At 36.3% G+C, this 23,162-nt stretch overlaps 2 protein-coding genes across 2 annotated transcripts in view; one reads left to right on the forward strand and one right to left on the reverse strand.

The window, feature by feature from the left end:
• Positions 1-748: 748 nt before the first annotated feature.
• Positions 749-1,852, forward strand: LOC144443294 (somatostatin receptor type 2-like). The gene has a single exon (XM_078132732.1). The coding sequence runs from the start codon at positions 749-751 to the stop codon at positions 1,850-1,852; it is 1,104 nt and encodes a 367-aa protein (XP_077988858.1).
• Positions 1,853-16,494: 14,642 nt separating this feature from the next.
• Positions 16,495-23,162, reverse strand: part of LOC144443708 (neuropeptides B/W receptor type 1-like) — a 69,362-nt gene continuing 62,694 nt past the window's right edge. The window contains exon 2 of the mRNA XM_078133248.1: positions 16,495-17,720. Coding sequence (XP_077989374.1) covers positions 16,495-17,715 — 1,221 coding nt within the window. The 5' untranslated portion in view covers positions 17,716-17,720. The remainder of the gene's footprint in view (positions 17,721-23,162) is intronic.

Consider the following 23,162-nt stretch of genomic DNA (forward strand, 5'->3'; position numbering starts at 1 on the left):
TTGCTCCTAATTACGAAGTCTCGTTGTATTTCGTACAGTAGGTATAATACACTCACAACTTTCTCAAGACACGTGACGCTTTATCTCATGTTGTATTTTATAATATGGCAAAGCCAGCAAAGTAATGTTTGATACGCTGATTCATTTAGGCATCGTCATCAACGAAATTGAACGGACAATATCGATCGGTTTTTACCCTACGTTGTTTAATAATATAACATAATCAAATTTGGTAGTAAAATTGACTGACTTTATGGTTCGTCATTTGAAGCCGCCTTTGTTTAATACAGAATTTTTCTTAAGGCTAACTAATGTTGATTAGATTAGGGTTTTTTTCCCAAGTGTTCCTGTCTGGAAAGACTGGAATTGGGCATTCACTCTGAGATCATCGATATGCTTCAATAGAATGCTATCAAACTTAAATTTCACTTTTCTGAACATTCATTGAATTACTTGTTTATTTTAGATGAGCTATCTTTTAAAACAACCATTGGTCGATAACACATTTTTTATTTATTTTTCTTTCCAGGTGATATATTTCTAGGTATGGTTGACAAGCTATCAGTGTTGGTCTAGTATCTGATCTCATCTCATAAGCTTATGAGTGCGAGAATTCTGTACTTTTGAGAAGAAGTCAACCGTAAATAACAAAACTGTGAGAGAAGCCATGGAAGACCGCTCAGGAGACAACAATTCTCTCTTCCCTTTGCCTGATTCTACGGATAACTCAACAACGATTGTATCGACTATGATGGCTGTGCTTGATTATGACTTGAACAGACCAATCCATTCCCTGGCACCGGCCGTGCTTGGTCTTATCGTCTTCATCGGAGTTTTCGGAAACAGCGCCACCATCGTTGCATTAGTAACCCAATTGAAGATGAAAACGATATCAAATTTGTACTTTTTGAATATAGCTGTAATTGATCTGATATTTGTACTCTGCATACCCTTCTTAGCATACCAGTTTTCACAAACCCGTTGGATATTTGGAATTGCAGTTTGTAAGTTGATTCTCCCCTTGGATTCACTGAATCAAATAGTAACGGCGTATACTCTTGTATTAGTATCAATTGACAGATATTTTGTTATAGTTTATCCAGAAGCTGCTTCGCACATACGGAGTAGAAAACGTGCCAAAGTGGCGAATGCAATTGTTTGGGTAATCGCCATATTACTTGTCTTACCAATGCTAGTGCATGCCTCAGTTGACACCGGAAGTGACGAAATAGAACGATGTTTCTATATCTGGCCAAAACAATATGGCGATTACTGGTATATCGTGTATACATTCACAGTTGCATACATCATCCCCTTTCTGTGCGTTTCGTTTATTTTCATCCTAATTTTAAAAAGCTACACGAAAGGTCGATGGAAACCAGATAGCGAAGGTACAACTAATCAACGGAAAACGACAAAGGGGGTTACCCACTTAGTTTTGTTAATCTCTGTTATATATGTCGTCTTCTGGTTACCATACTATTTAGTTCTTCTGATTAAAATGTACAAACAACCAAATCGCCATAGCTATTATGATTATTCCGCTTACGTCACAAGTCTGTGCTTTGCGTATGCTGACAGCTGCATCAACCCACTGATTTATGCTATTTTTAGCGAAAATTTCAGACAGGGCTTCATTAGTGTAATACCGTTGTGGAGTTCAAAAGACTCCAAGGGTATAACAGGGGAGTATAGAAATTGGATATTGCGAAGCTGGTCACGAGATTACCCTCGTTCTACATGTAGCGAGTCTGCCAAATCTTACCCAGCTTTAGAATCAAACCGCTTCTCAGTTTTAGGCCTGACTTCTGATCAACAGAAAGCCAGAAGACATAGACGTCGCACTATATAATTGTAATGTAATGTAATGTAATGTAATGTAATGTAATATAATGTAATGTAATGTAATATAATGTAATGTGTGAAGATAACATTGCATTACAGAGTCACATTAATGTGTGGAAATAATGTAGTGTAAAATCGGAATACGGTCGTCAGGAACTAGATTAAATTTTCCCAGCAATGTCAGGAGATACAGGAATTGGTTCCCAAAGGATGAAACTATATAAATACATTTTAACACGATATCAAAACCATGTGACCGCGGGTTTTCAGTTCTAATCTCCACTGACTTCAGTTTTGTGTCTAACTGCTACATGCAACACACTATCCGTACAGGTCATATAGCTTTTATATTTTTTCCTCCCGATAGATTTGTTTGCAATATATATGTAAACGAAAAGTGGACATTAATATAGAAATGTTCTAAGTGGCGCAGTTACTGTCACAGTACATTTGATACATTCTACGTGACTTAAAGTGACGCACGACTTCATGTAAAGGTATTCAAGTATATATATCTCTCTCTTTTGAGGTCCTCACATTTGTCTGGATCGTTAGTCAAGTATTGCATGCTTTCTATAAGTATATTGTTTGTATAAAGTGGCTTCATCATGGCGATATTACCAACAACCTAGTCATTGAAGTAGAAAACAATTCATTTTACCGATGTGACATGTTGTCGTCAATTGAGTGGACATGATTTGACAAAGACCTCGACAATTGCTGATTACCTCGCGATGGATTGCGGCAGGCATTTTACGTGAGAGTTTAGAAAGTACAAGAAGGAACCCCCAGGGACCCTCTGAGAGAGGCACGTCAATTACTTGTTTTTATGAAACGTGCTGAAGCTTGTTCTGTGATTTTACCCGCTGTGTTAATGTCATCACCACGATGGCAGGTCGTATATAGATGTAGTTAGAGCGGTGTATAATTTCAAAAAACATATCATGTACTACTTGTTTCTTATATGCAATAAACTGTCATTTTTTTCACTTCAATGATGTCTGTTCTGTTGATGTATTTTTGTAAGTAACACATTTGTTTTCATGTAGAATGTACTCGGACTCTTGTATGCTTTAATTCATCCTAAAGCATATACGATGAACTCTTTCAACCAAGAAACAAGCATCTTGCGGGATCCAGAGATCGAGGATTATAAACTATAAACATACAATGGAGCAAATTCATATAGTTCCCTAGCATAGCTAATACCTTTAAATCCATGATATTACATGTAAGTTATCCCTCACTTATAACCTTTATTTTAGAAGCAATTTTTCCTGGACTTTCGCTACGATTATAACTGTATGACTGGTTCACTTTAATCCTAACCCTGATTTGGGTAGTGTGGGTCAGGCCATGGTAATGGGAGTCAGCGCCAATTGACACATAATAACATTGAGGGGTTTGCTCTGAATTAACCCACCATGTCTGTGTTTATCACACAGGCGCCGTTGTCGATGCAGTACTGTTATATTACGTATGTACAATAGTTGAACCATTTTTGCTTGTGAAAAAAGAGGACGGCGTAGCTACCCTATTTAACAAAAACAAAAAACCCTAAGTCATTAGAAAATGAATTACCTGATAGACCCACCGCAGACTACAGTTAGGCTTTTTTTACGTTCAATATAGTGGTAATTCGTAAAACTTAATGCGAAGGAAACTGGTATAATTACAGACCATTAGTCATTAGCGATTTATAGAGAAAAATGATGTTATTTGATATGTGTACGTGAGTTGCATGACCACTGAATTTTCAATGTAAATGAAGCACAAACCAAATTTGAGATATGGACATGGCTGTACGCGTTGATACTGTCAAATGCAAAGTTCTGAACTGGACAGGACCTCTTAGACTAGCAGATTGTCTTTTATAGCAAAGTATATAGCAATCCCGATTGAATTCAACTAACATCGACAATTTGCTCTGTACCTCCTGAACTGGAACGCTTTTTTAATTCATGTATATTGATTCCAATACACCTGAGAAAGATTGTAAGATATATCGAATTCAAGTGAATACTGATTCAATAATCGGCAATGAAAAGTACGATTATCTGGGTTATCTCTCTCGGCGGTTTCATTGCAATCACTCATGCCTTGTTATAGGGTACTTGGCAACAGGAAATGAATCAGTTTGCTTTGAGGAATTCTCAGATTTGTTAGATATGACGAGATGGATAGATTAATACAATATGTTAGATATGCTGTGCTTGATTTGAACGATATGTCAGATAGGGTGTGGCAGCTTGTTGTGATGTGTTGATAAAACGAGTTTAATGATGTGATTTCCAGTTGAATTTCACGATAGTTGATAAACGCAGCTTGGATAATACCCACAAAAGGTTTGCGCAGTCTCAGACCACTATAGAAAATTTAAATTTGGTCTGAGGCACAGTGCAGGGTAAGATGATAGTGTTCTGGTGTTGCAAGTACAGTGAATGGTATGGCATTTTAGTATAGTTTAGGTAACAAAAATTTTGTCACCGAATTATCCATGTCTGAATACCGAGTTTGTGTGCTGCAAATGCCATGTGATAGTTAACTATTGTTCAGTGGGTAGAATATCATAAGTACATTTGATTTGCATCAACTCCCCTCAACCCCCCCCCCTCCGTTTTAAACTTAGATTGTGTCAATAACAAATACTTGTAATATACTTGTACTATTTATACATGAGATTTCGTCTTAGCTTGCAAATGCTATCAAATGATGTATCAAGATCAGTGAGACTGATCACAAGGTTTCATGCTGTCAGTGATAGACACAATCAAGATAACACGCAAATGTCAAATATCACTGACTTTAAAGTGGTCATATGGATGAGGATTGGGTATTTACTATGTGATGAATTCGGACTAGATTACAACACAGATTTCAGATTCACATATGACAAAGCAGGAAACAAACAATTTTTATTATGATATCCTACTTGAAAAATCAATGTGAAACAACATCGACTAAGTCTATGTTTGCAACTCAATAACGTGCAAAAAGCTATAAAAAAAACAACAACAAAAAACCGTGCAAAATAGTTTATTATTGTACGTACAATAACAAATATTGTACATATTTTTCAGTCTTTTGCAATGTATTGAGTTACAAACAAGGACTTGGCATATGTTGTACCACATTGATTTTTCAAGTAGGATGCCATGATAAGTTTTATAAATTAAAAATCCAAAATAAATACCACCCAATCCTCATCCATATTGCCACTTTAATATACACAGTGTCTGCTGTGTGTATTTTTTTTACATTTGTATTCGTAACGGTCTGTTTGCTAAAGTAGCAACCAGACCGGACTGCCAGCGGGCTCTCAAGTTCTACAGAATACTAGGGAAAGATTCAACATGTAAAATATTCTACATAATATTGGCAAAATCACTATCTTAGGAGTGATCATCATCATCTGATACAAATGGGATACTTTTAAAGAGACCGACTTAGAATAGACTGAAAATCAATAAAACGCATTTTGGCGATTACAGGTAACCGGAGGCATATAAAAGTATAAACCTTGGTCGATGTACCAAGCCCTAGAATCCATTCAGATACACACCATGACATGTTTGATAAAACATCGTACATAGTGTAGACACTATTGATGAGTCTGTAGGCATGACAGGACAAGATTAAAGAAAAAGAAGAGAAGAGAAAGGTGACATCTATAAATATTTAAGTAGATTGATTTACTTAACGTCGAACTGCTAGCTATCTTAACAATATTTTTGTTAATTTGCCCGACCGAATTAAGGGAGCTCTCAATAGTTATTATGGGGAGGGTAGGGGTCTGCCATATATGTGACCCTATCCAATTCGATTTTACCTAAAAATACCCCCCCCCTCCGAAAAAACATGTCCATGATGCCAGTTAATAGTAATCTTATCTTTAATAGTAATCTTTATAGTAATCTTTACGGATATGGGTTTTGCGGATCGAGGTTGTACGACTTTAGGAGGCAAAACCCATATCCGGGCCTGAAGGTTTTATCATATACCCCATTTAGTGGTACGGAACATCGTTTAAATCACATAAATTGACACTGAAATATTATTTTATTTGCAGAAACGTCAAAATAGTGAAGAAATTAACAAAGCCAAAATCATTCAGCGAACGGATATCGATGAGTGTGCCTTTGCCATATTCGGTTAAAGTGTGCCTGGCTGTTATACGGAAAATTGTTGAACGGGTTCGATGTGCGATGTCCATTGAATTGCGTTGGAATCGATACTGGGTATATGATAACATAATGGTATTGACAACTCAATGAATATGTTATGTAGATTCTGCACGGTCGTGTGATCCAAAACAGTTTCCTCAAATGTGTATTATGTATTTTCACTTCCACTATCCTCTGTGGCAAATAGCATTGCTACTCCTTCAGTATCACTGTCAATGTCGTCAACTAGGTTCTATATAACATAACAACAACAACAACAACAACAACAACATGGTGGTCTATCATCATTGCCATCATTATTATCACCACCACCACAACCACCACCACCACAACCACCACAACCACCAATAACATCAACTACAATGTCAGCAATACCAACACACGCCACCACCACCACCACCACCACCACCACCACCACCATCATGACTCATCAGCATCAACATATTGTCCTCATCTCATACTTTAGACTGTCACCTGTTTCTAGCGCTGACTGTGATATCCGCTGTCAAATAGTATGTGCCTCAGATGACTCGGAATCTACACAGTCACCCTTTACACGTATTTTTGACTCTTTCTCCTTCTTCAATACAGTTTCTTGGCACTAATTAATTGGCGGTTATGCAGAATTCTTGTCAAAGTCAAAGACTGTTAAATTGTTTCACCTAAAAGCAATTCTATGTAAGATAGCCCTGTCAATATCATTATAATACATATAATTGTTTTCTTCTCATGTCTCTATCCGTTCTGTATGTTGCTCATCAAGAAATAAACGAAATCTCGTGTGAGTGAGAAATCTCAAGTGATAGTGAAAATGTGTTTGCAAAGTCATGAGCAATAGGCAAACAGTCAGAGAATGGAATTTGTATAATTTAATTAGGAGTGGCAATTCAACACCGGTAATCTGCCTACAGCAGGTGAACACTGACCTTGACCTTGCCACATGGGCATATCAAATATAATATTACATTTACTACTTTACCAGTCACAAAAGTATGGTCATCTCATTCTTCTCTCAAAAAAAATACTTGTAAAAGTTCAAATTAGTCATAAATCCTCCCACTCTAAAATGTGACCCTTCCCTTAGCACGGGTTTGTAACATATAGCATCTCCTACACGAAATCCTTCTACCAACCCCTCCAAAATAATGGACAGCTCCTTCTGAATCAGGAACACATTCGGTGTACACTCTCACCCTCGTATCACACAGTGATCTTTAAGCTATAATAACTTACATCAAAAGAGATATTGAAACAGATATACCTATAGTTTCATACTTTTGACGACCATTACGAACAAAATGTTTGTAATCTGAGTCTAATCACATATCTTTTATCAGTGCTGTAGGTTTACACTTTCTCTCTTTTTAGAGTATGGACGGTAAGGAGACAGAATTCATGCTGAGTTGCATTTGTGCGATTTCGAGAATACGTTGTACATCGATAGGAATGAATCTCTTTGTCTATGATGAATGCTTCTCACAATTGTGGTGTAAAGTAGACTGATAAGAAATATCTCTCGTTAAAATAGAACGGTTGTACGCTTTCTTGGATGTCACGACAAAGTGATTAATCGCCGTAAGTGTTGGTACAAAGTACGCCAGGTGTCCCACTCGTGTAATTCACATTACGACGTCGAATAACAGTGATGTTACGCATTGTTAGTTATACCGTCGTGTACGTTTACACGCTTAGCAACGATTTACCTCATCGTTTTCATGGCCAATCTGAGAAAGTGCAAGCAGGGGCATTTGTATGGGGACAGAAACTAGCAAAATACTTTTTTCAACAATCTCAATAATTCCAAACACATAGATTGAAATTTTGAAAAATATCATCATCATCATCATCATCATCATCATCATCATCATCATCATCATCGTCATCATCATCATCATCATCATCATCATCGAATACCAGTACATTAAAACAGTATTGAGTAAAATGTAAAACAAATTCAATATATTTTCATATGATCAAATTCTAAAGCTTATTCATTCTGCTAGGCGCAAACACCTGAACAAACACGAAAATTTATAACACAAACTTAAAATAAGAGACCATACTCTATCCTATCTTGCAGTAACCACCTGCTCAGTTTGTCAATAAATGTCTAACTGATTCTACCTGTCATTTGTCCTTTTAGAAGCTAGAATAGCGACAGTGTAAACAAGAACAAGGATAACATTTTCATGGGCGTGTTACTTGCATGAGAGAGTCTTTCATTTGAACAAGTGGGTTTGGATAACCCAGTCGTATCTTTTCAAGCATGGCAAATATGTAGGAGTGAAATGTTCCTAATTGTAAAAGATGCACGTCATTCGTGATGCCTGAAGGATCTATTCTTGACCCGACATCTTACAACTATTTACACTCCTCTGCAAGGTAATTTGCTTACTAGACATTTTGTTAAAGAAAGCCTTTCATAACTTATACGACTTACAACGTTATCACCCGCTCGGCCTCAAAACATCGTGTATCTGTGTTTCTTAAGACGTAGAATCTAATATCTTATAGGTGTGAAAATGGTGACTCTATAGATTTGGATCTGTTTCCGATGCCTCATGATAACTGGTTTCACCATTAGGATTAATTTGTGTTAGCGGTGTTCCAATATTGCTGTCACTATCAGCGCATCATCATAACACAAATTAATAATAGATACACGTATATATTATTAACAGTCCAATAAAGTCCCAAGTCACGTTTTTTTTCTTCTGATCTGCCCTTCGACTTTACATCATCAACAGCATGAAAGGTTTTCTTCAAAAGATCTGGATGTACCACAGGTGAAAACATTCATGTTCTCGTATTGGTCACACGTTCATGTTTTTGTTTGCCCGTTCTTCGTATTCGAGTTGGTTTTTAGTCCCACAAACGAGGGGCTATAGCAATGGGCTCCGCCCGTACGTCCGTAATACGCCATTGCAATAATACATGCAATATCTGATTTCTTTCAAACCTGGTACAAATGTCATATGCCATATTGGACATTTGTTCATTACTTTGTTTAGTGCCATGCAAATTTGACCGAATGGCGACCAACTTGTTGTTTAAAATCAATATTTACGACATAAATAAAAAACTGTAATACATAGAAACTCCATTCAAGTGTCTACCCCTATTATCAGGTACAATAGTTCTCTTTAAGATTTTGAATTTTGACCTTGACCTTTAGGGTCAGTTGTTGAAATCTAGCCATTTTCTCATGTCAACTGGTAATATAGGAGAAGAAAACTATATACAGGGATTACTTTTCGTGCCCATATCACTCTTTACTGAATGGCGGTCAATAACCAAAATCCAGTCATTTCCAGCATATCACAGGCACGTTTTAGTGTTTATTTGTTGCCATTACTTTCTTTTAAATCGTGTAACCATTTATTCACATAGAAGTTAAATATTTGACGGGAGTATGTCTTCTACGAAGCAGCGAAAACTTGTTATTTTGGCGACAGACGGTAAATATCGCCATACCCCCCCCCCTGCCTCGCACTCTTCTAATCATAAAAATGACATCAACAAAAATATGGCAGTGGGGTTGTACATGTAAACACATTTCAATTTCTCTTCAAACTAACATGAGTTGTTTGTTTGCATCACGATGCATTATTCATAACCCCCCCCCCCCCATCTGTTGACAAGAAACACTCTTTTTGTTCTTGCAAAAGACACTCTATTCTCAAAGCATAATACCGCACACTGCATAGTTAATTTTACATGTTACATTTTCAGTAATTTTAAGTGTATCTGGTAAATTGCTAACCAAAATCCATTGTTTCACATGTATAAAGCTCTTTAGATAGGAACCCTATGAGAAGTATGATTGTCTGTTCACGGACATACAAAATATTCATGTTTTAGTAACAAAAAGTTCTAGGATATCTCTTAGATTGAGTGAACTATTAATATTGATTAATTCAGCTAATTATCAAGTACAATATTATAAATGGAGATAATATACTTGTAAACCCATGTCAATAATTGTCACACATAATGGTGTACTTGCATCATATAATGAATTGTTTACATCATATAAAGATGTGTTCACATCATATAGTCAATGTATTGTTTTCTTTAGACTTAACACAACTGCGGCTTTCCATACATGTATACGTTTGCACTCCTCAAGGCACTTGTTTGTCCTGTTGATAATTGGCACTGACTCAAAACTCCACCCCCCCATTCATTGACCACACTGCTAATTTTAACCAAAATCGTTTTGAAAGGTTTTGAATAATGAAATGTGATAAATGTCATTGGTTTCAAAATAGAAATTAAAAAATGTCATAAAAATGTTTTTTTGTACTACAGCAGTTTCTAAACTAGATTACTAATTCAATTCACTTACTATTGGCTATATTGTCCAGTATATTGCTGGCAATATGATAGCCTTGAAAATAAATACATTCTAATAAAAAGGAAATGTAATATTATGATCTGCTGACAAAATTGTACTTGCAGTATACAGTCACTCAACGTGGATACTAGATATTCCAGGGGAGATGTAAAATCTAATATTCCTCATAACTTTGCACCGTGTCAGTACTATAGAAGTCCTGGCTACTAGATCATCATCAAACAAATCTGTGTTTATAACTTTGTTTATCAGTCATTCACATAATATATATTCTCCGAGAATCCGATTAATATTGTGTTCACCTTGGAATACACTTCTTTCTTGGTAGTTTATGGTGTAAACCAATAGCAAGAGAAAAGGGGGTTTCACATGTAGCCTGGTAACATGTATTAAACTTGATGATGGTCACAGGTATCAGAGAAGAAGTGAAACACAAACACTGAAAAGTAATTTTTTGATAAGACATGTAGTTCGTACTATAGCTATGCAAAGTAACAGTTCAATAGTTTGTACATGTATGATAAATCAACACATTAGGGGTGAGATCAGTAGGTAAAAAAACTTTCTTTTAGTAAGGCCTCAGAACCCCTTCCCCATCCCCTTCTAACTAAATTGGTAAAATTGTTGCACACAGCACAATCAATTTCAAATCAGTATGTAGTATTATGTAGTGCTATGAATACAAAGCCAGTATGTAGTGAGGAAAAATAGCTCTTTTATTGGCAGAATAAATGTATTTTAGTGCCATGCATAACAAATGTTTTTCACATTTTTCAATCTGACATTTTTAGAATTGTTTGTATGGGGTACAAAACAGATTTCATTATAAAAGACCTCCTCTCACCCCCACCCACACAAAAAGAATTTAGTTTTTACCCTACATTGAACTATTGATCTCAACCATAAACCAATTTGGGACTTCTAATGGAGATGATTGTAGTTATCATACATTAGATGTACAAAAATATATAGGAACTAGACTAACTATATACATGGACATTGATATCCAATATCTAGACACAGGCTGGGTCAGGCACTTTCAGTCACAGTGTTTGCCACATATTATTTCAAAGTGTCCTAAATTGGTTATGTTTGTGCACAACTCCACATGTTCAGGTCAATGAAGGAACAGATGTTAGAGCCAGTAAATCTTAAGATATTTCATTTCTTATATGTTACATGTACAGATAAACAAGCAAGTTTTTCTACCACAAGATGACAGAATGCAACGCACGGCATGCAATAGCGAGAAGTCATTTTTAACAAATAACTGTTGCTTAAAAGGTGGCCATGGTGCAGTGTTGTGATGCCATACCATATGTATTTGATATATCAAGAGACAGAGTTTTTGTTATATTTGAATGTATATTTATAGCTATTTGTTTATGGTTTATTTTATGCACATACAATTTTTGTTTAATAGCTCACACAGTGCCCACAAGCGGCAGCATAACAGCTCAATGACTAGTATGCATGCGTGTCCTATATACTATGCGATGTTTTTTGGTGGTTTTACCCAAGGATGTATTGCGGTACAATGACTACACATGCGCGTTCTATGTACGAAGTGCAATCTCCACGCCGAGAGTGCTATCTATGATATCATCGTGAGGCAGCCGCTCACAAATGAATCTACCCAGCTGTGCGAGCTTAGGGGCTGTGGCCTAGTTGGGATATTAAATGTATGAACATTTAAGTACAGGAGCGTGGCTCATGATTTTGTTTAGTTGAAAACAAGGTGACCCCCCTTTATTCGCTTAGTAAAAATTATGACCCCCCCTTCTTTGAGTCCCAAATTAAGGTGACCCTCCCTCTGATTTGCCCCCCCCCCCGGCCGTAAAAACTGATCGCACCCTTAAGTCTCTCAGTACACTACCTGTGGATAAAATCGACCACTAAAACAGGTACAATGTCGTTTTTATAATTTTGTCAGCTTGATGAATAAAATATCCAAATTGCAGCCAGTGGAGGTTTATCCTTTCCATTTCAAGGTTAATAGTATATAGCAAGGAATAATCACAAACAATCACAGATTTCAAGATAGGTATACGATAGTAAAGAGCCCACTATGAAGACACAGCACAGATGTTCAGTAAGCTATCTTTAAAGAGCACATTTCGTGTGTCGTTAATATTGTGCCGGACATTGTGTATTTTTTGTATATTCTACGGATATACTAATAAAAAGAATAAGAATACAATGGTTTCAGTATGTGCATTTTACCTTCCGTAAGAAAGGGTTTAAGTATGTTGATTGTGTGTATGTATGTATGTATATATATATATATGTGTGTGTGTGTGTCTGTCTATCTGTCTGTCTGTCTATCTGTCTGTCTGTCTGTCTGTCTGTCTGTCTGTCTGTCTGCCTGCCTGCCTGTCTCTCTGTGTCTGTGTCTGCCCTGTGTGACTGTGATGTGTGTGTGTGTGATGTGTGCCATTGTTTTATCAAAAACGGCTGCCTCCATTCAAACGAAATTTGGTACATATATTCCTAATGGTAATGGCTAAAACTGATAAGATTTTGGTAAACATGCCATGAATAGTAATGAGAAATTTGCATAAATAACAGTTTTCGGTAATTAGGCAATATCTTGATAGTATATGCTTCATATTTGGACACACATTGATGGTAACAGAGCGCCCCTGTTGTACAAAATGTTTTGATGTAACTCTTGACCATATGAGTAATTTGTATATTTAATGATTTTCTGTAATTAGGCAATCTCTTTTAATGCAAGGTTCAAATTCATTTCATATTGTTCAAAATTTCACAATCTGATAATATGCGAAGGAGCTAATCGAAAGGTCTTATGGATAGCATTCAGTTTACATCAGGTTAAAACTTTACACATGAACTTAAGAATCCTTTACCCATGGACATGATGCAATCATCAATTCCGATCACTTTGAAGCTTAAGAGCACATCTGTTCAAACAAACAAACATTCAGTATAAATGGGCCGTTGTGGCGCCATTGAACTGAACTATGGGTTTAAAGTCTGGTGCGATAGAATTTATTTGATTGATTACTGCAAATTTAGGTGCTATATACATTGCGTGTTATGGGTAAACTCTAGGGTTAGCTAAATCCGAAACTATAAAAAAGATATAGAGATTTCACTAAAAAGAAATTTAGTGAACGACTATATTAAAATTCCTTAGTACAGTGAGCAGCATGCACTTTATGCACATAGCAGCCTATAATTATGTGTGACAAGGAGTTCTAATTGCATCATTGAGTACAGTTATTTGAGAATACTTCGATAAACTATGAGTTCTCTGAACCTTCGTGCAGTCCATAACTGCGTCTTTAAATGATAAGGTATTAGTCTTTTTGACAGAAGCTGCGAGTTAAGAATCGCAAGGCGAGCTATAAGCTTTATGATAGAATCTTTATCCTAAACCAAAGACCTCTTCAATTAGCATATAAATTATTGTACATATATGCCATAAGTGGTGTATAAGATTGCAATTAGCTTTGAGTAGATGAATAAATTGGGTGAGTTCAGACTGAATGCGTCTCAAACCCATATTAGTCTACATTAAAAAGTTCACAGTCTACGGAACACATGAAAACGATAGAAATCTACGTTTACTGAGGATTATTTTGTTCCAATTGAATGTCCCCTGAATACTAGCCAGCTGAGCTAATGCGCCAACTGGTAGATTCCACGTGTCGTTCTGATGTGTACCTTTCTATTCCTCGAGGCAGGTGAGGAGCCGTACTCATTAACCTATTAGCCTTTCAAATCTAAGGATCCAAATGTGAATTCACAGGGTTCCTGCCTATGTGGTCACCAACTTAGGAATCAGTCTGCTAATTAAGCAATGAGAATCACGATACATGATACATTCAAGTTTAAGCGGATTCCGTGACCATACAGGAAATCACTACAGAAGTGAGCAGTACACGGATAGAAAGAATTCAATGAATGAATGAATGAATGAATGAATGAATGAATGAATGAATGAATGAATGAATGAATGAATGAATGAAATGAATGAATGAATGAATGAATGAATGAATGAATGAATGAATGAATGAATGAATGAATGCATGAATGACAAAAACGAATGAATGAATGAATACGTGAATGAGTGAATGAAACTTTATTTCATGAGATAATGTTAAGAAAAAGAGCAAACATCGACATATATGTACATATACATATATACATATACATATCATGTACTTGGTAATATACACACTACACTTTTCGCACGCGCATACACACACAGTCACACACACAAATACATACATATATGCAGAAATACAGAGATACACACATAACCACATACAAAAATACAAATATAAACATTTGCAGAAATAGGTATCGAAAACGGTACATTATTATCAGCAGGGGACATGGAAAACAATTTCTTTGTACATGTGTAACTCAAGAAAGTGTCACAAAACAAATTTTGATATTTTTCTGGACAGGCTGCATGATGTACATAGTATATCAGATCCATAGCAAATGCCACACTGGAAATAACATATACATCCTCTATATATACTGATAAGAGTTGTACAACACAAAACTGTAAAATTCACAAAATAAGATACTGAAGAAGAGAAGTTAATTTGTATTGAAATTGAAATATTCAAAAAGTGAGTCTAAATATACGTTTAGATTTAAGTTGCTTATATTTACGGCATTTGTCAAAACCTTGAAATGGCATATTACACTACAGCAAATAACATGATGTAGCGTCTTATGTTTTATAAAACAATATATAATAACAATTCTATGAACCAACAATGTGAAATGAAATTGAGACTGTCATGTTAACATATCACTAATCATTAATATTCAGTTGACAACAAATGAAGCAATTCATAGCAATTCATAGGCTTCAAGGACAAGATCAGACGAATTTTTGTAATATGTAATATATATTTAAGCTCACAACTCTGTTTTGATGCCTTATACGTGTGTTTTATCTTCTCTAAAGGACCATGCACATATTACTATCAATATGTCTGTACATGAATGTTAAAAAGCCACTCACTTTGAAGTTTAACTTGACTTTGTGAATCATGGCTGCAGACAATTACGATAACTATTTGGAATAGAAATCCTATAGCTCAATAAAAATCAAAGGATTGCATCTATCAAAACATTGTAGCAAAGTACATGTCTACAAAGGATATATTTATCCATGGTGGAATTACGTCATAGTTGACAAATTCTGCATACCTGGCAGAAGAAATTCAATCAAAATATGGAACATCGGTTGAGGTAGTGCTGAAGGTAATATAAAGTGTATTTTCAATGTTCCCAAACAGGTCGGCTAAATGCAATAAGTGACACAAGTTGGTAAGGAGGTACATCAGACCCTCAACAAGACGAGCATAAGAATCACATTCAACAAGTAGATAGAAATAAAAGGCAAATATATTAGACATGCTCAACATTTCTTTTCAACGTAAGGTCAATAAAACTACAAGGACGCAGTTAAATCTTTTAGTGAGAATTAAACATATAATGACCAATTAAATTCTAGGTATCATCATTTGTGAGAATTAAACATACAATGGCCAATCAAATTCTCGGTACTATCGGCTACCCTTTGTTTACGAATCAACTATACAAAGCAGACCTCTCGAAATCAATACAGATATGAGTTTTTGTTCTTGTCAAGAAATGACAATACTATTGAATGATTCGACAACGATGAATTTTTCTTCAAATTTAAATCCGATTTTAAGTGACACCTATAAACAGTTTGGTAATATTCAAATTAGTCTTCATTTCCAAGTTGATATAATTGTCGGCATGGATTTCGTCAGATAAAGTGAACACTTCCATCTGGACAAGTGCGTCAAATTGGCAGCTTCTGACGTGAAGACAATCCCGCCGTTTTTTCTTGGTAGATCGAGCATCAAACAATCTTCTATTTATGATATGATGATTTTGTATCACCTATCAAACAGAACTCTCGTCGTGATGATTGTGTACAACAGTTGATGGTTCTTCGTACAATACAGACTCCACCACCTGTAAAGTGATTCGTGAGAATTAATATGACGTAGATGCACATCCTCTCACTATCGTGCGATGGATCTACACTTACAGCTTTATATAGGACAGAAACGGGTACATGAATTATTTGGGTGTTTGCCTCGGAAGATTTTGTTTGAATCGATAGCTTTTCTTGACACAGTGCGGGTGCAAGTGGGTAGCATGGGTGCACGGGGGTATTTTGAATGAGCAGTCATTCGGTGATAGGTCATTATCAAGTGTAGTACTTGCCGTAAGTTTATCACGCCAACTCCATATCCTCTGTGAGTTAGAAGATCTCCTTGAGCTGTACGTGTCGGAACTGCCACTCAATGTTCTGCGCACGCGTCGTCTTCCTCTCTGGTTTCCCTTGCGACAACACTCCGAGTCAGGGATAGGTAAAAGTCCCATTCGATATCTGCGTCCGATGGACGTGTAGATGAATGGGTTTATGCAACTGTTTGAATAAGAAAGGCAAATGCTGAGTATGTATGCAAGTGTTGTTGCCACGCATGATAATTTGGTGGTATTTGATAGTGCAATTGTTAGATGGACAACATAGAATGGCAACCAGCAGACGACAAATGCCGCAACAATGGCGAAAACCAAAATGGCGATTCGTTTGGACTTCTTCCTGCTCGTTGTTTGTGTTGAACTTGGGCGTTTGGTAATGACGAGATATCGCAGCATGCAGGCGTATGACGCAATAATGATGAAAAGAGGTAACGCAAATCCAAAAACAAATGTGTAAATAACGAATATGGCTTCGAATTCTGGATAAGGCCAAGCTGTATCACACTGATAGGAACCATGTTTATTTGTTAGACCTCCATACATCCATAATGGCAATACGAAGATAGCCGAGAATACCCAGATCAGGAGACATATAAGGCGTGCGTTGTGTACGGTTCTGAACGACATCGATCTCAGTGCGTGCGCTATGGCTAAATATCGGTCAATACTCATCAGTGTTAGTGTGTATACACTGGTAAACTGGTTGAGTCCGTCAAACGCGATGGCTATCTTACACACAATATGTCCAAATATCCACTTATGTGAAGCATGTTGATATGCCAGAAAAATGAGTACGATCATAAACAAGAAATCGGCAACTGCGAGATTTAGGACATATACACTCGGTACGGAATTAACCCTATTTCTCATGGTTACAAACATAACCAAACCATTCCCCATGAGTCCGAAGATACATATACAGCCATATACTATGGGAATAGCGAATTCTAACACCACGTAAAAGCTATTAGTACAGGCAGCAACAGTCGAGTTGTTATCGGAAACAGACAAGTTTTCCATTATACGATCCATAGTTCCTAGGAAAGAGAAGGAAAGAAAAGAAAAACGTTAGAACATAGGATTTGGAGATGGGGTAAGTATACGAGAAAAACAGACACTGACACAAGTGCACACACAGACACACATGTACACAGAGAGAAAGAGAGAGAGAGAGAGAGACACACACACACATACATACATACATACATACATACATACATACGTGTATATATATCTCTATATATATACATTGATTGTATGTATGTATGTATGTATGTATGTATGTATGTATGTATGTATGTATGTATGTATGTATGTATGCACTACATACCCTGAAATACAGCAATGAACTCTTAATTTATGTCCACATACTATTTGGATGTAGCTGTCCACTGTAGTGTATGTGTGAACACGTGTACTTTAATATATAATATATAGGACTTTAATATATAAGGTGTGCAAATGTTTACATGATCGATTTGACACTCATCGATTATGATCAACTCAACTTTTTTGCATTTCATGTATTAGACTCGACAGAATATCTTTTATGTCTGACTTTCCTCTCACAACAAATCAATATCAATTGGCAGAGTAATAACACAGTTGTATAACACAATCTATGCACAATATATGACTACAATACTTAAGGGCGGAAATGACAGTTTCCCCATTGCAGGTTTAATAACAAAAATTGGAACAAGTACAAATGACTTTTCTCGCCCTTCAGATTTTAATAGAGGTCATATTTCAAACCCAACTTATATGACATTGAGGACAAAAGGTCAAAGGTTAAGGTTATATAGAGGGCAACTCTACTCCAAATTGTGTGACGATCCCAAATGTCAAAGGTCACATCTACTTTATTAGGCAAAATAGTACATAAATGTTTGTCAGATTCGATTTTTTTAGAATGAAATTTTATTGCCGTCAGAAGAAGCAAATGACACCACTGGTAACATCTGGCTTGAAAATATTAAAATGTTATAATTCCTTTTATACTGTCACTGGACCAAGAACCTGAAGAAAATTACCCCTTTAATATCGAGTTTGCCTTTACAATTGGCAATATGTACAATGTGTACAATAGATTAAAAAGATGTAAAGTCTGGTACCTTTTCATTACAACGACGTCGTAAATGAATTTCTTTGCCACCAACAGAGGAAAGTTTAATATATTTAAACAATAATGTACGCCCTCCCAGCCCATAATGGACGAAAGCAAACTTTGAACGACATAATGGGCGAGGCGACAGCCGAGCCCATTATGGAGTGCAAAGTTTGCTTGAGTCCATTATGGACTGGGAGGGCATACATTATTGTTATTATTTTATAGCTTTGCCAATTCCAATGAATTTGTAGACCGAGAAACGCAAAACAACGTATAATATACACAGCGCTGAACATCGTCTGCCATGTTCGGCCCGGAAGCTGAATACTAATCATAGCGACACACGTACGTACACGTACACACACATATACACTTCAATGAACTGCTGTGAACACAATTTGTTTCATGAATGCGTTGTATTTTTAAACAGTGGAAATGACAATCATAAGTAACAACATACATTTCGAAAAGATACCTAGTCGTATGAAGAAACAGAACAAATAAGCTTGTATTGTTATGCTCGTTCCGGGGCCGCGATGCCCAATAACGGAGTACATTATCAGTAATAATGTACAGCGATGACGTCACAAAATTCACTGGAATTGGTAATGCTATAATATAATTGGTAATACTGTATCACCCAAAAGAAGCTGCTCTGCTGAAACCATGGTTCGCACACGGGGTGTTTCCCCCAGTTTGCCGAATGATTACTTCACAGTCATAAAATAAGTGAATAATTGTTTCATTTTCCAGACCACAGAAGGTACAGGCGGCAGAAGGAACTCTTGGTGGGATCATTTTATGTAAATGTGCATTTGTCATCAAAATATTGAGTGATTGTTTCCATTGGAAGTTTCTAAGATTTGTGCATGTGTCAATTGTAAGTTTAAAGGGTAACTGGTAAATAGATTCCCAATCGTGAACATTGGTTTCAAGAGCTAAATTAAAATTAAAAAAATTAGGCGGGATTAAACATTTAGAAATTAGTAATAATGAGTAACGATTCTGGTTTTACAGTGATACATGTTGTAATAAGCATCTGTATATTCAATGTTGTCTAACTAATTTGCCGGCTAATCAACGTTATAGTGACGATTGGAACAGCAGAGCGAGAGAGTACTTCCCCCATTTAAACACAATATATCGATAAACTGCACGGAATGCCTGTCAACCAACGTTACACTTGATGATTTGAACTTTCCCTTAAAGGGTACGGTCCCTCACTTTATTCAATGTTACATAAGCACCTGCCGCCAATTTATGAAATCTAATAACTTACTTTTGTTTCCTGTGGATTAGTGCACGGATCTTCGGACTATGAATATGAGTGCGAATGTAAATATGACTATCATGCGAAGACGAATACGAATTTGAATATGAAACACATTACACACTTAATTTTATGGATGGATATGCATGTTGTAGTTCTGTACAACCCTGTCAGATTATGAGATTAATATGGTTGTCATTATAACTATTTAGGGCTATATCCGGTCTTCACCCGTCCCTTTGAGACCTGGACTATTCAATTTTCTAGAAGGGGAGACCGGTACGCCTTGACAGTGTCAAAGCTCCGCGCAAACTCATATCACTACTTACTTCGACTGATACTTACACTCTTCAAAATCATTTTGGATGTATTCAACAACTAAAGGGCATACTATTTTTCAGCTAATTTTCTGGGTACCACCAGTTCACGATAATACAAAGCTGGCCCCGCTCTTTTCAACATGGATTAGATATTTTTGAAATTATGCAACTCTAGCTCCAAATGTCTTCGTCACTATGTAAGGGGCATGAGGAAAGTTTTGAAAAACAAAACACCTGCCAATAGGAAAAGTGATGATGTAACATTCTTCGCTTAACTCAATGCTCATTACTCAGGTGCCAAAATAATGTCCTCTGGGTTGGTTTCTTTTAGTCTATCTAGCAGGGAGCAGCAGCCTCCTTTAGTATAAAAAGCCTTACACGGGAAGGAGACCACTATAGAGAATTCTCAATAATGGTCTGAGGTTAAACAGAGCAGATGGAGATATTGATCCAGCATTTTGATAAATTGTTTGGTGTAAAATTTCAAGTATGTCGTTGAAAACTCTTGTTGAAAACAAAGACCATTGAAGGTTTTGGTATGTTTCAATATAATATGTCAAGCATTCTCATTTGTGTACACTGCTTAGTACTTTTAAAAGGCGTGTCTGAAAAGAACGTTTCCTTACGACATATTTCTGAATCCCAAAGTAAATTCATGTTCTTGCCATATAACCCTCGGATGCATTATTCTCAGTTATGTTAAATTTGATTGAAGGTAAGCTGACATATTTCCAAATATAATATCAGCCGACTACGTCAACTTTATACTTCTTCGTCTATTGCGGTCAATATTTATGCCCCGAGGTTTTAATATTAACGAATTTTGCGAAGTGGTTATGTCTGTATGGTCTTGGTGCGTAATTGAACACAGCATGGCAAGATTTCTATTTGAAAAAGGTTAATGCTTAAATTTCGAAGCAATTAAAGAATCCTAATGAAAAGTAACCTTATCATAAGGAAATAGCACTTGTCCTTGCCATTGGTTTATACTCGGCTCTCAGGGGGAACTTACAAAGTGGAATAGGGTTGACTGGCGTATATTGTCATCAGTAAATGTTCCTTCTCTTGACGTTTTACTTTTCATACTATGGAATTTTCCTTTGGGAATAATGTGTAATTTTACTGTTTTAGTTAAAATGGTTGAGCGTCACTTAAAACGTTGCATCATATCATTCTCTTGAATATTCAAATCGCATGTTGGTTCACCAAAGTCATTTTTGAACGTTTTTGCATATTTCAAGTATTCTAACTTGAAAATCACATTTCCGTTTACATTATGATGACGTTAGACAACGTTAGAAAAGTCGACATTTTCTACTTACCAGTAGACCCTGGTTCCAGGCAAGATTTCGTAACTCAGTTGGAAGTGTCGTAAACACGTAAGGTTGTGTGTAGAAATATAAATTAAACCGCTAGCGAGAACGAACGCAGAAAGAAGTGACTATTAACCTTTAAACGCACTGAAGATCATTTAAAGTGATGGACGAACGTAAACACCTGTACGCCCCGGGCAAAAAGGAGATGAGTTTTCTTTTTGTATGAGCTAAGCACTCAAGGGTTATTACAGTGCGATCCCTTAAGTTTACAGAAAAAAGAAGAATTTTACATCATGCCATCACGTTTTGTGCATTTCGAAGATTAAACATTTGTGGAAATCATAGCTGTTTTTCTGTACTTTTATACATGATGATAGAAAGACACACACAACTATACCTTTCGAGAAAAGTATCCTATTTATCCACATTGTATCCTAAGTTGAAGTCAAACTATATCGTTTAATATGTACAAAATATACTCCAAATCTGACCAATATTCTAAGTAATCACTCCTGCTGACATGGTAGATTCTAAAGCGTCCAGGCGTAAATTTACACAAATCTCGCTTGTAGTGTTGAAATTCAACACTGGGGTTAATATATATCTCAATAAAAAGCGTTACGTCTATTCAGCTTATTCAGAGGAATATTTCTGTTCACTTGTTATTGACATGATATTAACGGGAAACACTATGATATATATATATATATATATAATTACCTGCATACATACATACATACATACATACATACATACATACATACATATAGTATGTTATTGCGTGATCTGTTCCACGTTTTCAATTCTAGTACATTTCAATCACTATAAAGGGTTTATTAGTTTATTGGAGTTCATCATGGCGGTACTTCAGATCTTTCCTTTGTCTATTTGTATCGATAGCCCCTGACATGCCATGCATAACACAAAGGATGCATTTTCTTTTTTGCTTCAACTCCATTAAGTTTAGTTTTCATGATCACTCGCACTTGACACGATGTTTTCTACAATTAAACTGTGGTTCTATTATTAGCAACAACACCTGAACCCGCTTCTTTCGCCTTGCTCTCTTACGGTAACTAAGTGTTCACCATCTTGAAATTGACCACAGGGAAATACATATAGACCTCCCATAAGAAAGGAAAGCCCCGACACATTTCCAAACCGAAAGGATAAATTAATTTCCACTTCACATGTCTTCAAATGTGTTGCCTGTGGTCATACGTCGTACAAATGTAATCTACATACAATTTGACTATGCCAAATACAACATTCTAACGTTAGAGTATTCGATCGCCAGAACAATATAGCCGATGTATAGTCTTTGAACCGTATATAGATAATAAGGACTTTAAATCAAAAACGACTTTTGACATAATCTTGGCGATTGAATAATTACCACGAAGGCCAAATAAAAAAAATGTATATTTCAGGAAACGCGATTGACCCTAGTTTAAGCCGCCGAC

This window comes from Glandiceps talaboti, chromosome 12 (assembly GCF_964340395.1).
Source record: "Glandiceps talaboti chromosome 12, keGlaTala1.1, whole genome shotgun sequence".
Classification (NCBI taxonomy): Eukaryota; Metazoa; Hemichordata; class Enteropneusta; family Spengelidae; genus Glandiceps; species Glandiceps talaboti.